The 18716-nt window shown below is 34.1% G+C and overlaps 1 protein-coding gene across 3 annotated transcripts; it reads left to right on the top strand.

Annotated features, from left to right (window-relative positions):
- The first annotated feature begins 550 nt into the window (after positions 1 to 550).
- LOC123695981 (ras-related protein Ral-a) lies at positions 551 to 18287 on the top strand. 3 transcript variants are annotated; one of them, XM_045641944.1, is made up of 5 exons: positions 551 to 690; positions 12768 to 12941; positions 13215 to 13375; positions 13475 to 13649; positions 15020 to 17470. In XM_045641944.1, exons 2-5 carry the CDS (start codon positions 12789 to 12791, stop codon positions 15131 to 15133), a joined length of 603 nt encoding a protein of 200 aa, XP_045497900.1. In that variant the 5' UTR covers positions 551 to 690; positions 12768 to 12788; the 3' UTR covers positions 15134 to 17470. The 3 variants fall into 3 exon arrangements, with proteins under 3 accessions (XP_045497900.1, XP_045497898.1, XP_045497897.1); XM_045641942.1 differs by lacking the exons at positions 551 to 690; positions 15020 to 17470 and adding exons at positions 780 to 1156; positions 17896 to 18287; XM_045641941.1 differs by lacking the exon at positions 551 to 690 and adding an exon at positions 783 to 1156.
- The last annotated feature ends 429 nt before the right edge of the window (positions 18288 to 18716 follow it).

Below are 18716 nucleotides of genomic sequence, written 5' to 3'. Positions count from 1 at the left end.
GCGCTTATCGGCGCATGTTCATATATTTTCCTGCGCGGGTTACCAGCGCCGATAAGCGCCGATAAGCGCTTATAAGCGCTTATAAGTTTCAAGCTTTCTTTCTGAATACGCCCTTAGCCAAGAGCAGTCAAATTATAACTGACAGCAAACCACAGACATCAAAATATAAGTAGTGTTTATAAAGTGTGGAAATTTTCCACAAATTTTCGATGGGCCCTGCCCTGGAAGGAAAATACTTGAAATACTGAAGAAAACAAATTTTGCTTGAAAGGAAACATTCGTCACTGTATATCTGTGCAGCAAACGGACAGAGCAATCACAACATGAGGATTAAATAAACAAAACCTAAGAATAAAACGGATAACCTTCTTCTTCTTTATCTTTGGATAAATAATAAGCTAGGATTACGAACTAAATGTTCTGATAAAAAATTAAAGGAAAATAAAAAATGCTGAAAATTGTTTTTAATATAAACTGTAATGAGAAGCTAATTTTTATGTATAATCTGTAAAAGTCACAGGACTTTGTAAGTTTGACAGATTGGCTGATTTCGAATGTCTGATTGTCTGCATTCCGTGAATAGTGATGAATAGTAAAGTGAATGACCAGTGACGAAACAAGTGAAATTAAGTGGTGTTTCCAAAATTTTATAGTAAAGCACAACCTGTACGGGATCACCTCTTTGCACTGGTGAGTAATTAATTACGTATCTATGTGGTATGTGAGCCAAAGCCATTTTGGGTGTGCAGTGACGTGATTGTTTACTACAGCGGCAACGCCTCTCCTTCTCCCACAGTTTCTCGCGCATTGTCTTACGGTTCTCACGCGTCTGACGCTGTTCCTGACCTGGTTCGGTCATACGTTGTGCAGGCCGGTACGGTAAACAGTTAGATCGATGTACTCTTAGCTGCCGCAACACGACAGCTGGACCGTTCCATTGTGTCGGCGTGTGACTAATCCTTTCGAGCTGTATAAAACGTGACCGTAAAGATTTATGTGTTTCCAATCTAAAAACTGTTGTGTGAATCAAGTCATCTAGTATGGGACTACCAGGGCCTTCTCTAAGCTCCTGCAGGCAGGAGACTGTGTAGAGTGTCTAGTAATGTTCTCAGCGATAGCTTATCAACTCTCCACAACATTTTTAGAAGAGCAAAAGGTAGTTATTCAGTTCAAATAATGAAACATCTCTTTGCAAAATAGGTAGTTATTGGTTTAAATGAATTGCTGTAAATTGGAACATTTAAGTTAATTTAACAAAAATAAATAGGTAAGTTATATAAAATAAGATACTCAAAAATAAGTATAAAAAAAAATTGTTAAAATTTAACATTGTTAGAAAACATTTATGAATATCTAATGATTTCCAGATATATACCGATATAGCTGGAAATCGTTTGAGATATGGTGGTGTGAATAATATAGTTACTGTCATATACTTGAATCATATTTAAGTAACGTCAACAATATCTTAATTCATTATTTATTCATATCACTAGCATAGCTATACTAATTTATTTTTAATGGTATTGATTATGAAACAAAAACATTTCACATATTTGTTCTATTTATTTTGTAAGTTATTGCACTTATAAGAGACATTTTTTCACCTCTACTCTAAAAACAAAGTGGAGTAAACTAGATCAAATTAAGGTAATAATTAGAAAGTGCGATAGAAAGGTACAATAGTAACACTTTGTATGCGGCCCGTTCTCACGAGGGAGCATTGTCCCTGGTTTCTATTTCACAACGAGTCAACTGTAAAGAGTTTAATGTTCATTCATCTTGTTTTTGCTGCAATTCCTCGCTGCCGTCATGCGAGCTTAGTCAATGATTATGATTTATGCATCGTCAATATAATGGTTATTGGTTTTCAGAAATCTTACTAATGTTATTATTAGATTCCACAACTACTAACAGATAATCAGATCTAACTATAATAATAATAAAATGTCCAAATTATTAATATGCGCTCCTGTTTGTCTTAGCGTGATGATATACAGCCTATTGATAGCCTTCCTCGATAAATGGGCTATCCAACACCGAAAGAATTTTTCAAATCTGACCAGTAGTTCCTGAGATTAGCGCGTTCAAACAAACAAACACTTCAGCTTTATATTATTAGTATAGATATATACATTCCCAGTCCCATCCAGTAATTAATTTGTTACTTTTTTTGTTCATGTTATTTAATTACTCATATAAATTAACAGGCAAGGTTGTTAATAATAAAATAACAAAAATGTCTTATGTACTATTATGGATTTAGAAAATATTATAACAATTTTCTACAAGATTCGTCTATTCCTCTCCCAATATGATAATTCCAAAAATATATAAATTGGATTCCTGCGCTACCTATTTGGCCACCAAGTCAGATAAAGATTAAGATAAAATTGAGAAATAAAGTCAAGTATCATATCACTGTGTGATGAATGGCAGATGTATTTGATATACTTTCCTCCAATCAATATTATGGACCAGTAGATGATCCTATGCTCCCTAAGGCATAAAAGTTCCTTAAGTATCATATATGCATTGTGAACATGCAGAACCTACAGACGGCGAGTGTTCATCACACAATATCTTTATATTTATGGGGAATAAAACTGCTTCCCTCTTAAAGAAACAGGATTACTATCAACTGCACCCAAGTCTTTAAAAACTATTTGTTTTTTAGAAAAATGATAGTACACTTGCAAGCAGAGATTATGACATTTTTATGTGATGCAACAATTTCATCTCGACAATGACACGCGGGGCCGATAAGAGCCGATCGCCGATAACACTTCAAGTGCTATTAAAAATTATCGAAGCCACTCCTTTCACTTTTACATTCGCTTTCGAGTTCATCCAATAATAATATAATGTTAATAGCGTTTTTATTATATTTTTATGTAAGCTCTAAGTAGGTCTGTTGTTATAATTTATTTTTGTATTTTATTTTAATGTAACTAATATCGTTGTATTATGTTGCTAATCGAGACCAAATTTCTACCCCTTATTTGTTTTCTTTACTTCTGTGGAGGTCTCATCTTTATATTCAAACTCATTCAAATCCATTCAGCTGTCCAAGCATGAAAAGTGAAAACGTAACATATAAACAGACAAGAGTTACTTTCCCCTTATAATATTACAATTGAAGTATGGTTAAATTAGGTTGTGTTGTGTTTATTGCATGTGCAATTTTATGTTACTAATTATTATAATATATAAAACCGTTGTTTATCTGCGAAGGATTTAAAATTCCTACACAGAAAATACAAATACAGCTGCGAGAAATATATCACCCCTATTTATACGTAAATAAGTTTTTGAAACGTACACAATCTGGCTCAAGGGATATGTAATGCATTGTTTTTTTATCCGTCTGTGACCAAAGTAGTGAATATTTAACCAAGATACCAATACACGCTTGCGTCATCCGTATCTTCTGAAATTTTGAGATAAGGGTTTACGTGAAGCAGAACGTAATTATAGCCTGTATGTGAGGTTAATGATCCTGTGTATGAAACTGTCGAAACACACAGCGAAGGTTAGCCGAAAATACGTAGGTACCTAATAATCACCTTTTGTAATGCAGTTTCGATCTTTTATTACTTTTTTTTATAACTTTAAAGTATAGCTACATCCGAATGGTATGCTTAATTACGTATTAAATATATTTAAAAAATATAAATATACATTTAAATACATTTTTCCATAAATTATGTTTTCTTCTTTTTATCATGAAAGGAAATGAATGCGATAGGGTAATTGCGCTGGTTTGCCGTCCAGCTTCTGTTTTCGTCCATTTGACTGACCTGCTACAATCATGTGCGTAAAACTTGAATACAAACCTACCTCCCCGCGCAAGTTTGCACTTTTTACGGTCCATAATGTTTAAGCAACAGTACTATCAACATTAAAATTTGATTTGACAAGAAGAGAGTTCAAAAAATTAACGTAAATGTGGCCGCTTCGCATACGTGCCTTGCAGATGTCATCGCGCGAGAGAAAAATTTGCCGGCGAGAAAAGTTCATGGTAAGGTAAATCAATGTTTTAGCTAGTTTACGTAATGTTTTTGGTACGTATGTTTATTTATAAGCATAATAAACGCAATTATAAGTGTTTATCATACATTTTTATAATACTCTTCGAAATATTAAGTGGACGGATACTAGGTTACCAAATTCTCAAAATATTTGGTTTTCGTCCAAGTGGACGGAAACTCAAACAGCTACGTGAATATTTGTTAGGGTCATTTTACTTTATCGGACCTTTAAAATACTGAATAGTTTCTCCCGAAGTGATCTTTATTGCTATTAGTTTAGTTTTTTTGTTTCCGTCCACTGCTATGTCAGTGCTGCCAAAATAAAAAAATATTTAAAGAAGTGGACGAAAACTAAATTTAGCTTTAAATGTTTTAGTTTTCGTCCATGAATGAGTATTGGAGTATCCAAAAATTAAATATAGCCATTCTTTTGCATTACTTTTCGTCTATTTTTACGTATTGAAAAGTTTTCTATTCAGTATCTTCCTTATAAATAATTGGTGAGGGCCAGAGTGTTGTAGGTACCTAATATTGTCATTCATTCAGTCATGTATCATTCTCCTTATGTGAAGTAGAGTCAATTATTCGTAGCATAAATGGGGGTAGGTCTGACATAATACACTGTATTTTTCTTGATTATCATTCACTTGAATATCATCTTTTATTCTAGGTCTGTTTTGCCAATGCAGTATTTTTTTATTATACTTACTCAACGTATCCTCAGAAAGATCTTATTGTTTTTAGATGGCCTCGAAGGAGTCTAAGAAATCTAGAAAAAAAAGACGCTGCGTACACTGAAGATTCTGTAGCTAAAACTTATTATTATGGCTGTGTGTTTATAGTACGTTTCATTTGATAAACAAAGTAGGTATTAGAATGAAAATTTTTGTTGTTAGAATGAATATTTCTGTTTTTTGATGTTATTTCTTAGTCCTGTAATTATTACTTGTTTCATTTACATTGTAAGGAACGCATTCCTTTCTTTATTACGAATGATTATACAGTCATCACTAACGCCTATAAGGACTGCCAAGTGCTACATAGATCTCAGTGTTGACTAGTTATATTGATTATTATTAGTAAAACCACAAGTAAAACTAAACCTGTAAGGTAGTGAGAAATTGTAATGTTAATTAAATAAACGTATATATTTACCTGTAATTGATTTTTAACTTAATAGTTGACCTACCCTCCTTTTTCTACACGGTGGTCGAAAACTAGCTTACACTAGGACGAAAACCAGTTTTTTTGGACGAAAACTAGCATTTACCCTACTTTTGCAGAAAATAATTTAAATAAAAAGATACATCAAAATGATTTATTTTCCCTTAATATTATCTTAAAGAAGACTATATAAGGACTTAAAAAAAAAATTATATGTTTAAGGAAGGGTGCTCCAAAATATTTATTTCGTATCACAAAGTTGGCAACTCCTATAATTGGACGAAAACCAGCGCAATGACCCTACGAATACGGCACAATCGTTAATCAAACATAGAGGAAACAAATAGAAAAGTTGAGTCAGGTCGATAACACAGCTGTTTTTCCAAGAATTCGGTCATTACATGAATCAAAGTTTGTTGGAATGCATTTGTCGTTTTTAATTTTTATGTAACACGAATTGATATTGAACGTCATTATGAGACGCAACGGAATACGAATATTTTGTTATTTATGGGAAAAATTGTCGTCATTAATTTCTAATAATAGATGCTTGTATATTTTACAATCAATTATGCCGATATTGAGAACAAACTTAGAGATATTATAAGACGAATTCTTTAATTTATTTAACATTTTCTGGTGTTGAATTTAAATTATGTATTTTACAGGGAGCTCCAATCAAAGAGATAATACAAATAAACACCAGACACACATTTTTTATCAATATGATAAACCTGCCCGTTTAACTAAAATATTCTTCAGTAAAACATACATTTAAATAAACTACCCATCTATGTAGAAGACACGGAGATCGATATCATGATTCATATCTGCACTACAGCACTAGACGAGCCCATTTCATAATTTGCCTAAATTAGTGACTCACGCCCAGTTGAACCAAAAATAGCGAGGTTAGTGATAAGAGAATAGTCTATGACTATTATCACTAATGCTGACATTCACATTGAGTCAAAAAAGGTCAAGTAAGTTGAGACGAAGCAATAGTACATACCTATGTTTTGTTTACATGTATATAAATGTAATGTGGTTAATAGTTTCCTTGTTTTGCTCTTTTATTTGATACGATACTTGTAAGACTGACTGTGTCTACGATAAATTATGTATTAAATAACATTATTTTACCTATGGCCTATTTCATCATATTGAGAAAAATGTACCCTATTGTGTAGGACAAAAGGATAAAAAAAAACAAATAAAACTGTTCATTATATTTTCAACGTCTTTTCGCACATCACATAAATTCCTCGATGACTGATTGAGTAATAATGTATCTACAAGATTGCTTCGTGTCTCGGAATTTCTACAATTACGCACAAACTATTGCTTTGCCGTGACTGTTCTCGCATAACCGGGTTTATGCGAGGTCCCGTTAGTTCAGGAGCTATGTTTGTATTTCTAGAAATTCCTGTGTTTAATAAAAGCTGGTTTAGTATCTGCAGTCAGGGTTACCACAACGTTGATTGAATTTATATATTTGACTGATAAAATGTTTCGTCCTAGTTGTCTTTTCCATTCTATTACATTACTCGCACGTTGTTACGCAGAAACTTTTCTTCTTATAGCAATGAAAACTGCACAAAAAGTAAAAAATTCAAAGGAAAAAGAAAAGGGTTTGTCAACCCAGTTGGTAGTTACGTCACGCAAACCTACAATTCAAAAGCTCTGGGGAGTTAGAACGATAAACTTTTCACCAACCGTGCTTGTAATGTGTTTACATTTTCCGCGACACGAATATGGAGTATTCTTACTTGTAAGAATTGTGTTTTCACAATAATTTTTTTATTTGAAGAGCAGGCAAATGAGTACCCGATGTTATGTGATTAACTTCGCCCACTTGCACTCACAAGGATATGACGAGTGTGTTGCCGCCTGCCGGCCTTTACAGTTAATCTTTGCATTTGAATAATCAATAAATGTTTAGAAACTGTACTATTGTAAAGTCGATCTATTATAATATCGGTGTGACTGTGCCTTCATTAATTTTACATCTTTTTAATTGTGCCAATTTATATCATAGACGCGATGAACTGTACAGGTTAGTCTGTGGTACAGGCTACTCAAATGATCATTTAGTTTCCATAGCGCTTTGCGATACTATCACACACATATACTTCATATACAACTCTATGAGTACATTATTCTATTGTAAAGTCAATCATTGTTACACATATAAACAGTAAATATCACCAGTGATTCACTTTCGATTTCTCCCATCGTCACCAAATTACCATAAAAATTCAAGATTGAGATTCTTGTACATTATTACCTCAACAGTCACGTACTGTCATGACGTGACGCGCCTAACCAACGTCGCTCTTCCTACATAAGTAATTAAGTATAATTTGTTAGTAACACGTGCTATTTCTTGTATCGATAATAAGTCTGGTTTACAAGCAATACAGATTATTATCATTGTTGCTAATGAGACTGGCTTATCAGTGACGTAAGTATAGGAATGGTGGTATTGAAAATGAATGTAGGTACGTTGGTACTGTACACTTTCTAAATTATATAGTTTTTGGTAATATCAATAATGCTTTCACTATGGTCACCGCTACCGGTAAACTATTATAAATGAATCTATATTTTTATTGTGCTTTCGAAATGTGAATGATAAAAAAAAATTGAATATTCTCTTTCCAACTTGACAACCTGATCAGCGCAATCTTTATGATAAGAAATCAAAACCAATAGCATTAAAAAGTGGAGAAACCAATTAATTATTGAATAATAAAATCTAAGATTATATATCAGTGAATTAAATAAACATAAAGAAATTATAAATACGAATAGGTACATAAACACTTGCGCACTAGGAAGTGCTGCCATTCAACAAGTCGGCGAGTTCTTTTGCAATTAATTGTTATTATATTTTAATCCGTGTTTATCACACCAGAACTCATTGATAAGCGAATTGAATAAAGTACGGTAATGCTAACAGTTCCGCAGGCGCATTGTTTGCGTTCCGGGTGTAGTGACAAACAAAGGATCAAAATAATGGCATGCATACATGAATTTTATGAGACCAACTCGTTTGAATATACCTTGTAAGTGGAATTGCGTCATCTCTTTTTTATTGTTCGAGATTTTTGTTTTATTGGCGTCGTTTATCCCGTCATACGTGACGTGTAAACGTAATATTAGATATAGGTATGCAATAACGAGCTGAGATCTAATCTACGGTAGGTATTTTGTATTAGAATTTTTTTGTTGTTAACATAAAACTCGCCAGGAATTCAGGAAACCATACCTACATTACATAAACATACAATGCTTATCATACTTTTACTTAAAATTAATTGTTATTTAATCATATTAGGCTTTTTCTACATAAATTCACATATTTAGACAACAAACAAGTTTTTGCATACCAAAAAATATGAAACATCATCGCAGAAAACTGAAAAGTAAACCGTCTTTCGCGCGTAAAGCAGCAATCTGCACGCAGTGACACACACTAGCCTACTTTCGTTGATAAATAAATCACAACACGAGCATTGTCTATACTCTATACTCTATATAATTAATGGGAAAGAAAGCGTGGCGGTGACGGGTGACCCGCATGCGATAATCAGCTTTACCTGTGCGACAGACCTACTTCCCGTGATCTGTGGTTTTTATACAATTTATGGGTTTATAAAGCCTAGCATGTGATATGGAGAGGGAAAGAGTAAGTTTAGTTTATGTAGGTAATATTTTTATAATTATTATGTTCTTAATGTTGACTTTGCGAATAACTTTATTTTGAAAATGCATCTTTAAATGTATCCGGAATGTTTTTTTAATTTAAAAAAAAGACGTGTGGCACTCGGGGACTGCCGCGGTAAAGCTATTGCATGATATGCCTTCAAGCCACACCTCCGCTCGTCGGAGTGGGGAGCGTGAGGTTTTTTCGACGGAATTTCTCGATTCGGTCCCCGCACTCAAGGACCGCGATAGAAGCTATGCAATAGCTTATAAGAATATAGTAAAATACTAAAAAAATAAAGATATGTTGGTATTAATATGACTGAGTATTCATTCATAATAACGAGATCGATTTGCAATTTTAATTCATATTTAATTGTTATGACCTCAAAAATGCTTATCTTATTAAAAATTCTGGAGTAAATGACGCATATTAATGATTTGTACAATTTGTCTCAACTGATAAAGAAAATATCGAACAAACCCACTTTGTCAACCTACATTAAAAGACTTATGTACCAATTATAAGTCTTAAGTTCAAAAGTGGGAAGTCATTATAGCACTCAGAATAAGGCACATGTTTAACAAAGAAACAACGATGTCTAGACTGCAGTACAAAGGTATTCAATTACAATTGAATGTATACGGAACCTTGACTCTACGCTCGTCGTAAAATAGCTAGCTTCTTGTCAAATATTTTCAAATAACGGCAAAGATGTAGGAAAATGGTGTGGGTTATGTCAGGAACAATTCGTCCTTTGAGAAAGGGAGGAACTTCGTCATTTCATTTTTGCAATTCAAATAAATATATCGCTTCAATGGCCTAATGGCGTCACTTAGCAATATAATTGGTTACTTTTAAATTGTTTTTACTGGGAACTAACAAATTTACTATAAATGGCTCGATCTAAGATTCAATTTGCCCTTGAAATTGTGCGGGTATTGTAGAAAGGATTGCGAAATTCTTATAATGCTTTAAAATGTTTCTAAATTAATGTCTAAACCGTCAGTAATTTGATTGTTTTAACTTTTAACTCTTAATCATTGCATTGATCAGCATTGTGCCTTTTCCTTTCAAGTCGACCTTGACTGCAATGGTGTCGCAAACTGCTGAAATATCTTCAAAGTAATAAATTAAGTATTGAATTTATATTTGCATTCATTTACAAGGCTTCTTTGATATGTAGGTAATTCATTGAATAATGTTGCACTTTTTATTTTATTCACGACTAGCTTCCGCCCGCGACTCCGTCCGCGCGGATGTCGGTATTCGCGTGGATGGTTTATTTCTCCATTTTGAGTAACTCTGACAATGACATCTTATAAAATATATCTATTGGACCCAAATACGGCTAGGCCTATAATAATACGCAACGTGTGTTCGCGGTTCTACAGAACAACGTGTATGGATAAAACTGAAAAATTAAGATTAATTTTTTTCTACGTATTTTTCCAGGATAAAAAGTATCCTATTTTACGCCCAGGATAATAAGGTATAATTATACCAAGTTTCATCGAAATCGAACCGGTAGTTTTCACGTGATGTCTTCACATACAGACAGACAGACAGACGGACAGACAGACAGACAGACAGACAAAATTTTTTTTAATCACATATTTGGGTTTGGTATCGATCCAGTAACACCCCCTGCTATTTATTTTTTCAATATTTTCAATGTACAGAATTGACCCTTCTACAGATTTATTATATGTATAGATAATATTGTAAATGTAGGCAAGTGGCAACACTTGTAGGGCAATGTGATTAGGTCCATTGAAATCTAAAAGCAAGGGCTGCCTGCATGTAATTAAATGCACATTTCAAATTAGGATGTCGTTTGTTCTTGATTCACTTGGCCTATGTAACATAGTTGTTCATTTGTTTGTAAGTGTTTGCAGATTTAATGCATTGGGTTATACAATGTGTTTAAGTAGCAGCCCTGCTGGGGGATTATGCCAGCCTCTCATTAGTGCAGAAGCCCTTGTGATGCAAGCGAGACGTAACTGTAATAATATTACACATTTTATTTTTCTTCAACAACTACTTGTCATACACATTTCATCAGTTTTGATGGGATATAGAAATAATTAACGTCGTTATTAATTTTGGTATCCGCTTGGTATCGAATCTATAATAACTCGTTTAAAACACTCACGTTTCCTCAGTATTACCACGATAATTTCTCAATTTATATTCATGAAAGTAGACTAAATTAAGAGAGCTCTAGGAAATGCTAAACTTAGAAATTAGTTCGTTTACCTTCCTCGACAGGATTTTCTCTGTAACTACGACCATATATTGCGTTAGCTTAAAATAAATCGTTAGATGATGAACACATTTCCTTTTTAGAGATGATTTGGTTGAAGTGACGCCAACACGAGTTTGAGAAATATCCTTATAGAGAGAGACGAGATCGCGACATTTGGATCTGTGGAATGTGCTTGAAATATTGATGGTTGAAATGTAACTTACAACTTTAAAATGTTTAAAGTTAAAGCATTTACAGTACTCCAAAATTAATAATGCGCATGCAAATCTTCGCTAATTGTCGTTTTTCCAAAATGTATTTCATTTGACTAAACAAATTTTACTAAATTATGCATGAAGAAAATGCATTTAACCACTCTATATACATATCGCCTTCGGACGCTCCGGGAATATGACAGTTACCGAACTGTGACGAAGATTTCTATGCGCATTATCACTTTTGGAGTACTGTACTTGACTTTAGCAAATATTTAGTAATGATAGAAATTTGAGTCAATTTCTATAATGCAAGTATCGGAATTGACTCAAAGGACAATGGGAAACAAATGTATGGAGTCTGGGCCCACCCCGCAATAGTAACATGTGATATACCATTGCATAGGGCTTTTTAAGCGGAACATTATTTAACTATGGTCAAATGTTAGTACTTTCGGCGTCTTAAAGTATTTTAATCTAACTTATTATTTATGGATTTTTATAAGGTACAATGGTAATAATACACGTATTTCACTTTAAATAAGATTTATTCGTCGTCCTGTACATCGATAACAATTACATCGTTTAAAAAAGCCGCGGGGGCCAGGAATGGTTGATATCTCCCAACTCTTAGGTACCAAATCAAAGATATTATATGAGCGCAAGTACCTACAGTTCGCCGTCCGGTCAAGCAGTACAATAATATTGTGTTATCGCGTTTCGTCCAACTTGGTTTCGATCAATTAATACGGTAAATTATAATATAATTATTACGGTAATTAATAATTTACATGTAATACGGTTCTAACACTATTCGGTAATAGGTATATTGAAGTAAACTACGATAATTAATTGCAGGGATTGGGATCACTTTTATGACAGTATAACTCCGAAAGTACTGACTTTTAATCTTTGATGTAATACTAAGTTTTATTCGGTATAAAAATACCAATTCATTTATGAGTTTCTCACTTCTATTGAGAGGTGGGCCCACCATTACTCATTGTCCTTTATATTTATTATTATTTATAGGCACTTTTGTGTATATGTCGAACAAACTGCGTCATAGATGAATAACTTTAGGAATTATTTATAATGCACAAATCCTCCCAAATATGAAAACGTTTCTACGCATTTTCATGGAAGGCGGTGTATTTATTCAATGTCGCAATAACCTTATTAAAAAAATATAATTTATTATGAATACGTTTTGATTCCCACCTTCCTCGTACCAAAATTGATCTCTTCCCAGGCTGAGGCTCAAAAACCTTTTCCATTTAGCACGGATTCAACATAGTAATTCCACATAGTACTGATCTGTTGCATGAAGTATAATTTCGAGACATTCTTAGATTTTTCTTGAATCGAATAAAACTGTAACGTCCCACAAACCATTTCAGCGCGGCCGCTACCCCACCAAGATGTCGAAGAAGCCGGCGGCGCAGCCCACGCTGCACAAGGTGATCATGGTGGGCTCCGGCGGCGTCGGCAAGTCGGCGCTCACGCTGCAGTTCATGTACGATGAGTTCGTGGAGGACTACGAGCCGACCAAGGCCGATAGTTATAGGAAGAAGGTAGGTGGAAAGTGTAGGATGGAATTTATGGCTCAAGTAGCTCGAATATTTCTCGACATTCCTAGATATTTTGCTTGGAATGTGACTGTAAAAGTACTGAAATATTGCATATGATTGAGAATTTTTAGGATTGTATGCTGGGACAAAATTGATCTTCGTTAGAAGCAACCGTCTTCTATATCCTGTTTATTTTGATAAGCAAATCTGGAGGCGAATTTTGAATTGTACCAACACAAGGTATAGCTAGTCAAATCGGCAGTGATAAATTTGCAGGTAGTGCTGGACGGCGAGGAGGTGCAGATCGACATCCTCGACACGGCGGGGCAGGAGGACTACGCGGCGATCCGCGACAACTACTTCCGGTCCGGCGAGGGGTTCCTCTGCGTCTTCTCCATCACGGAACCGGAGAGTTTCGATGCCACGCAGGAGTTCCGGTGAGTTGGCTCATCACAGACTTCCCAATACTTTGCGTTCTTCTTTTTTTTTATGGAAATGTCGAGAATAAAACTAAATTGTTTTGGGTTGGTTTCCAGCGAGCAGATCCTGCGCGTGAAGAACGACGAGAACATCCCGTTCCTGCTGGTGGGCAACAAGTCGGACCTGGCGGACAAGCGGCGCGTGCCGCTGGACGCGTGCCGCGAGCGCGCCGCCGCCTGGCAGGTGCCCTACGTCGAGACCTCCGCCAAGACGCGCGACAACGTGGACAAGGTGCGCGCACACACACATACATACATACATACAAGCTAGATACACATACACACACCACACACACATCAGATACAAACAATATTTACAATCATGCACTCACATACATACAATTCCGGCTAAAAACAGACGTTCTTCAAATATATATAAAATATAATACGTTAAATTCACTTCAATCATACATATTCCTAGCTCACTATTTCAGCTACAACCACGCACGTACACATACTTTCCATGCACACACATAATACAGTATACATAGGCCAAGTGATAAATACTAGTAATTGCTCATATTGCATAATTCATTATGAATTAGAACAATGCTTGGCACTATTAAGAAATACCCCTATTTATCACTTGGTCCATATTATAATTGAAATAAGAATACAATATCTCATTACGTGATAAGAAATTCAATTAATACTAGAAACTTAAGATGCTTAGCGAAACTCTTAAACTACCGCCATAAATAATAGTAATAAATCAATATTATTATCATTACTTTTAATGGTTCCATTGTACTTACATTGAGCAAGTGTACTCTAACTGCTAACAGACAATTGCGTCAATTTGGTTGACAATGTATCGTCTGGTGATGGAAGCTTTTCTTATTTACATAAAATAATTGTTAAGTGTGGTCAGTATTGCCTAACGGTTCAAATAAGATCATTTATTAATGTTATTGATTCAACTTTACATTATTATTTAATCGATCTTACAATATCTGCAATTTTTTCCTTATAATTAAAAAATATGATGCACTTGGCCACTCTTAACGATTATATCTTATATAACTTGACAAAAAAATGGTAAATTATTTTTGAATCCCTGGTGAATGGAGACGTGTCAAAATAACATGTCTTTTTGTTAAATACCCCATTGTTTTTATGTTCACACAAGCTTGCGACCCGCACAGCTCTGCTCGGCTGTACCGCTTTGTTTCTGTTGCGTTCCTGGCCAAGTAGCGCTGTGCTGTTGCATTGTCTCTTGTTTATATTTAGTGCGCTCTATAGCCCGTCTTGTACACTACGCATAGTATTTTGATGCACCTAGCATAGATTAGATCGATAGAAAGTACTTTTTGGTATGCAACATTTTGTTGGCAAAAATATGGCCAAACGTTAATGGTAAATTTCCAAGTATTCAGGAAGTAAGAAAAATATATGTAAATGCAAAAAAATTATGCCGATTGAATTCTATCTATGAACAGAATATTTTGCGTTATTTATTTACCACGTGAAAAATTAAATTTAAAGTAAAACGCGTCTCATATGAATCGGTGAAAGTCGCAAAGCGTAGAACAAGACGTGCTATGAGTGCACAATGTTGTGTGTGTGTGTGTCCGCGTCCGCTTACAAGTGTGTGGTGTGCAGGTGTTCTTTGACCTGATGCGCGAGATCCGCTCGCGCAAGTCGGACGACAGTCGCGCGACCAACGGCGACGTGCGCGGCAAAAAGCGCAGGAAAATCAAGTGCGCCATCTTGTAGTGCGCCCGTTACCATGGATACCGCCTAGCAACTAAGTGTTAGCGTCCTGCGGATAAGTGTCATTGTCGAAACGTTGAATAGTTCAACCATTGTAACCGCTTGAGATACCGGTGCACGCAGATTTAACGAGTATCACGTTACGAATAAGGACTCTAATCGCCCGCGGATATTTTCATCGAACATTTGTAAATCTTTTGATATTATCGACTAGACTGTTTTGCTTTGGAAACGTGCGGATGGCCCGCGTTCGACGGGTTTAATTAGTATGAATGTCGCCGTGTGTTGGTGACTCGGTGTTGTGCAGTGTCGGCTAGAACGTTGTGTGTTTTGGTGCTGGTGGGATACTGTTCCTAATGCAGTGCGTGGAAGCTTGAAATTACAATCAAGGCATTAAAAAACGTGCAATAATAATTTGCTAAATTTTAAAATTTTGTAAGTTTTAAAAATATGTGCACGAGTTAAAGAATTTTGCTGTTGCACATTTTGGAGAGTAAGAAACCAATTAATTTTTATAGTGTTGTCATTTCAAGGTTTCCACGCGAATGTGCGGACAGAATTGAAAACATTTTTTATATAAACGCAACGCTTGCGCGATTTTTATGTACCATAGACTCGTGTAGCGATGTTATGAATTGTCACAGAATGAAAAAGATAAACAATGGACAATAAAACGATAAAATAGTATTTTAAAGCATGTCTCGGTTTAGTTACATACCTACTAGCTTTTTGTGCTGACCTTACGTTTATTAAGTGGTATTTATTTTTGTATTGTTAAGTGCCGTCTAGTTTAAGTGGGAGTTTGCGGCGTTTGAAGATGATTTTTCTTAAAAAAAGGTCTTTGCAAAAATAACTTTAAAATAAGTAATATAAGACTACCCTCAAAATCGAAAATTAAAAAAAAACATCTCTAAACGCTACAAATGGTGTGCACAGCTCATGAAAGGGTCTATTTAGTAATAATTCTAAATTTAATTAGTTCTGAATAGCTTGTGTTGTACTTGTAACTTTGTAAGTTGTGTATATTCGAAGACTTTTGCCTCTGTGTTAATACACCTGTCTCTACTTTGCTCAAATAATTTATTTGCTTGTGTTTATTGATATTGTTTTGTGAAATTATGGGAATATCAGTTTTAAACTATTCGTATTAAATTATTTGTATGTATGTCTTGTTTTTGTGTTCGCTTTTTTATTTAAAAGCAAATATAACTATGGTAATTCATAATCTCAATATGGGTTTTTATAAATATTAACATACAATTTATGTAATAACAAAGGGGTGTATTAACACGGCGGGCTTTTTTATTTCATTTATCACTCCATTTGCATTCGACCAAAGCAGTTAAAAACTAAATTGTTAATATATTAAGGCTGATATTCGCTTGCACAAGCTTCGCTGCTTTGGTTTCTCTCGTGTCTTGTGTCAAAATTGTCTATCACTTTTTGTATATTTTTAAGTGTCCATTGAATTTTCAATTTTAATATTAAAATGCAATTTCTCAAATTATTTAATTTAATAGTTCCGATATTATCAATTAATTTATAATTATGTTTACTATTATGTCCTATCGTAGGTAAGTGTCGATTTTTATTAAGGTCATCGTCCTAATCTAGATGAGTTCCAACTAAATTTTAGTCCTTGTCTCGCTCAAATACATAGATAGGATATTTTTCGTTAGTGACCAAATTTAATCGTATCAATCGTTCTCATTACGATGTATAAATAAGATATTACTTATTGACTGTATTTTCTTAGCTAAGTTGCTTTATAAAGATGATCAAAAACCAGTAATTTAATCGACCGTATTAGAGCGAGACAAACTAAAATATAGTTGTAATAATAGGCTCCTAAACTATATTTATTCATTCGTTGAAGTTAGAAGTATATTTTTTTAACGACAGTGTACATAGGAACTGCCAAACATTTTTATTTAGCTGATCAAATCTTTGAAAAAATAACAGTACTCCAGTCTAGGCTATAATTTGATAATTTGTTAATTAATATAAAATTAATCGACTAAATAATGATTTGTATCAATACGTTTTGTATTGAGTAAATAAGCCAACATTATAATAATATATTTACTTTAATGCATCCCGCCAAGTGTGGAATTAACAGATAGTACATAGTTACTCGGCATTCTATCGAGAATGTATACAATGTGTAAGATTTTATATTTCAGCGAATGCCTTTTCCAAATATGTATCACAATGCAATCTTGAATGTCTGTATGTATAGAGTTAGCGTAGGATAATAAATTATTGATGTGTATGTACGTACTGTATATGAGCACGTGGTATGTTTATAAAGAGAAGGCAAAAATATACTGATTTGCAAAATGCTGTCTTGTCATTTACTTCTAGGGATCCCTTGAAAATTTATAGAAATCACATAAGATATATAATCACTTGCCCATTTATTTTATTTCAACTGCACATTAAGAATTTTATTTTGATTCTATAATACTGAACATACCTAACTAAACGAATCAAATTAAGAAAAATTTAAGGATTTATTATAGAATGTCCATTATACATATTACAAAAACAGGTTAATTACAACTAATTAGCTACGCATGTACAATATTCCAATTTGTTTTATAGATTTCTTGCTAAATAGCTTTGCTGCCTGCGTACTTCCCAAAGAGCCTTTAAGAAAATGCAGATTCCTTACAGATAATTTTGAATCACATTACATATGCCATAAAAAATTGGCCTACTCAATAATCGAAGCCAAGCTTTTCCTTAAGTATAAGATTTTGCAGGCTTTCCTCACTCTGGTTCACGCGATGTCGCGACAGAAGAAGGGACTCGCTGTAGAAGACCTTTCAGAAGAAACTAAGAAGAAGTGTTCTACTCCATGCTGTAGTATTGTTTAGATATTTTATTACGAATTTATGAAAGATGGATGGGGCAAAATATTCTTGGAAAATTTGGAGCATATCAAAAAGCTTGTAGAGAATTTTTGGGCATTTGTATATTATTTTCTCTATAATCTTGACTGATATTCATAGTTGAAAATATCAATAGAAACAATATCTATCATTAATCTTTGTAGAAAAAACCGGTAAAAATAAGCACGAATCGAAGGTCTTGATGTAAACAGCTACATCGTATTTAGTTCAAAAATCGACGAGCTAACAGTAACTGTTTTTTTTTTAAATTTGCTAATTGAACTTACTGTGTATGTTTACATTTTTTATATCAATGAAACTTTGATTATTTTGAATTAGACTGATTTATAAATTACTAAATTAACCTAGCAACAAAAACTGCTTGCGCATTTTCAAAACTAAGAACGTATAGCGCCCGGCAAACTTGATGGGGGAAACGTGGTGGGGGAAGTTTGCGCATGAAGTTTATGTACATTTCTATATGCGCAAGCTTCCCCCACCACGCTACTTTTTGGCTAAGAAGTTTGCCGGGCGCTATATCCTTACCTATCTTACAATATTTTTAACAATATTATACTCAAAGCAAAAGATACTTATAAAAACCACAAATATACTTTTTACAATTATTTTAAGGGACCAACATGATTTTTATTCGCATTTATTTGTCTATACACATAAAGTAAGGAAAAATG

This window comes from Colias croceus, chromosome 12 (genome assembly GCF_905220415.1).
Source record: "Colias croceus chromosome 12, ilColCroc2.1".
In the NCBI taxonomy this organism is placed as follows: Eukaryota; Metazoa; Arthropoda; class Insecta; order Lepidoptera; family Pieridae; genus Colias; species Colias croceus.
Note: the sequence above shows the minus strand (reverse complement) of the source record. Positions and strands in the feature narration are given on the sequence as shown.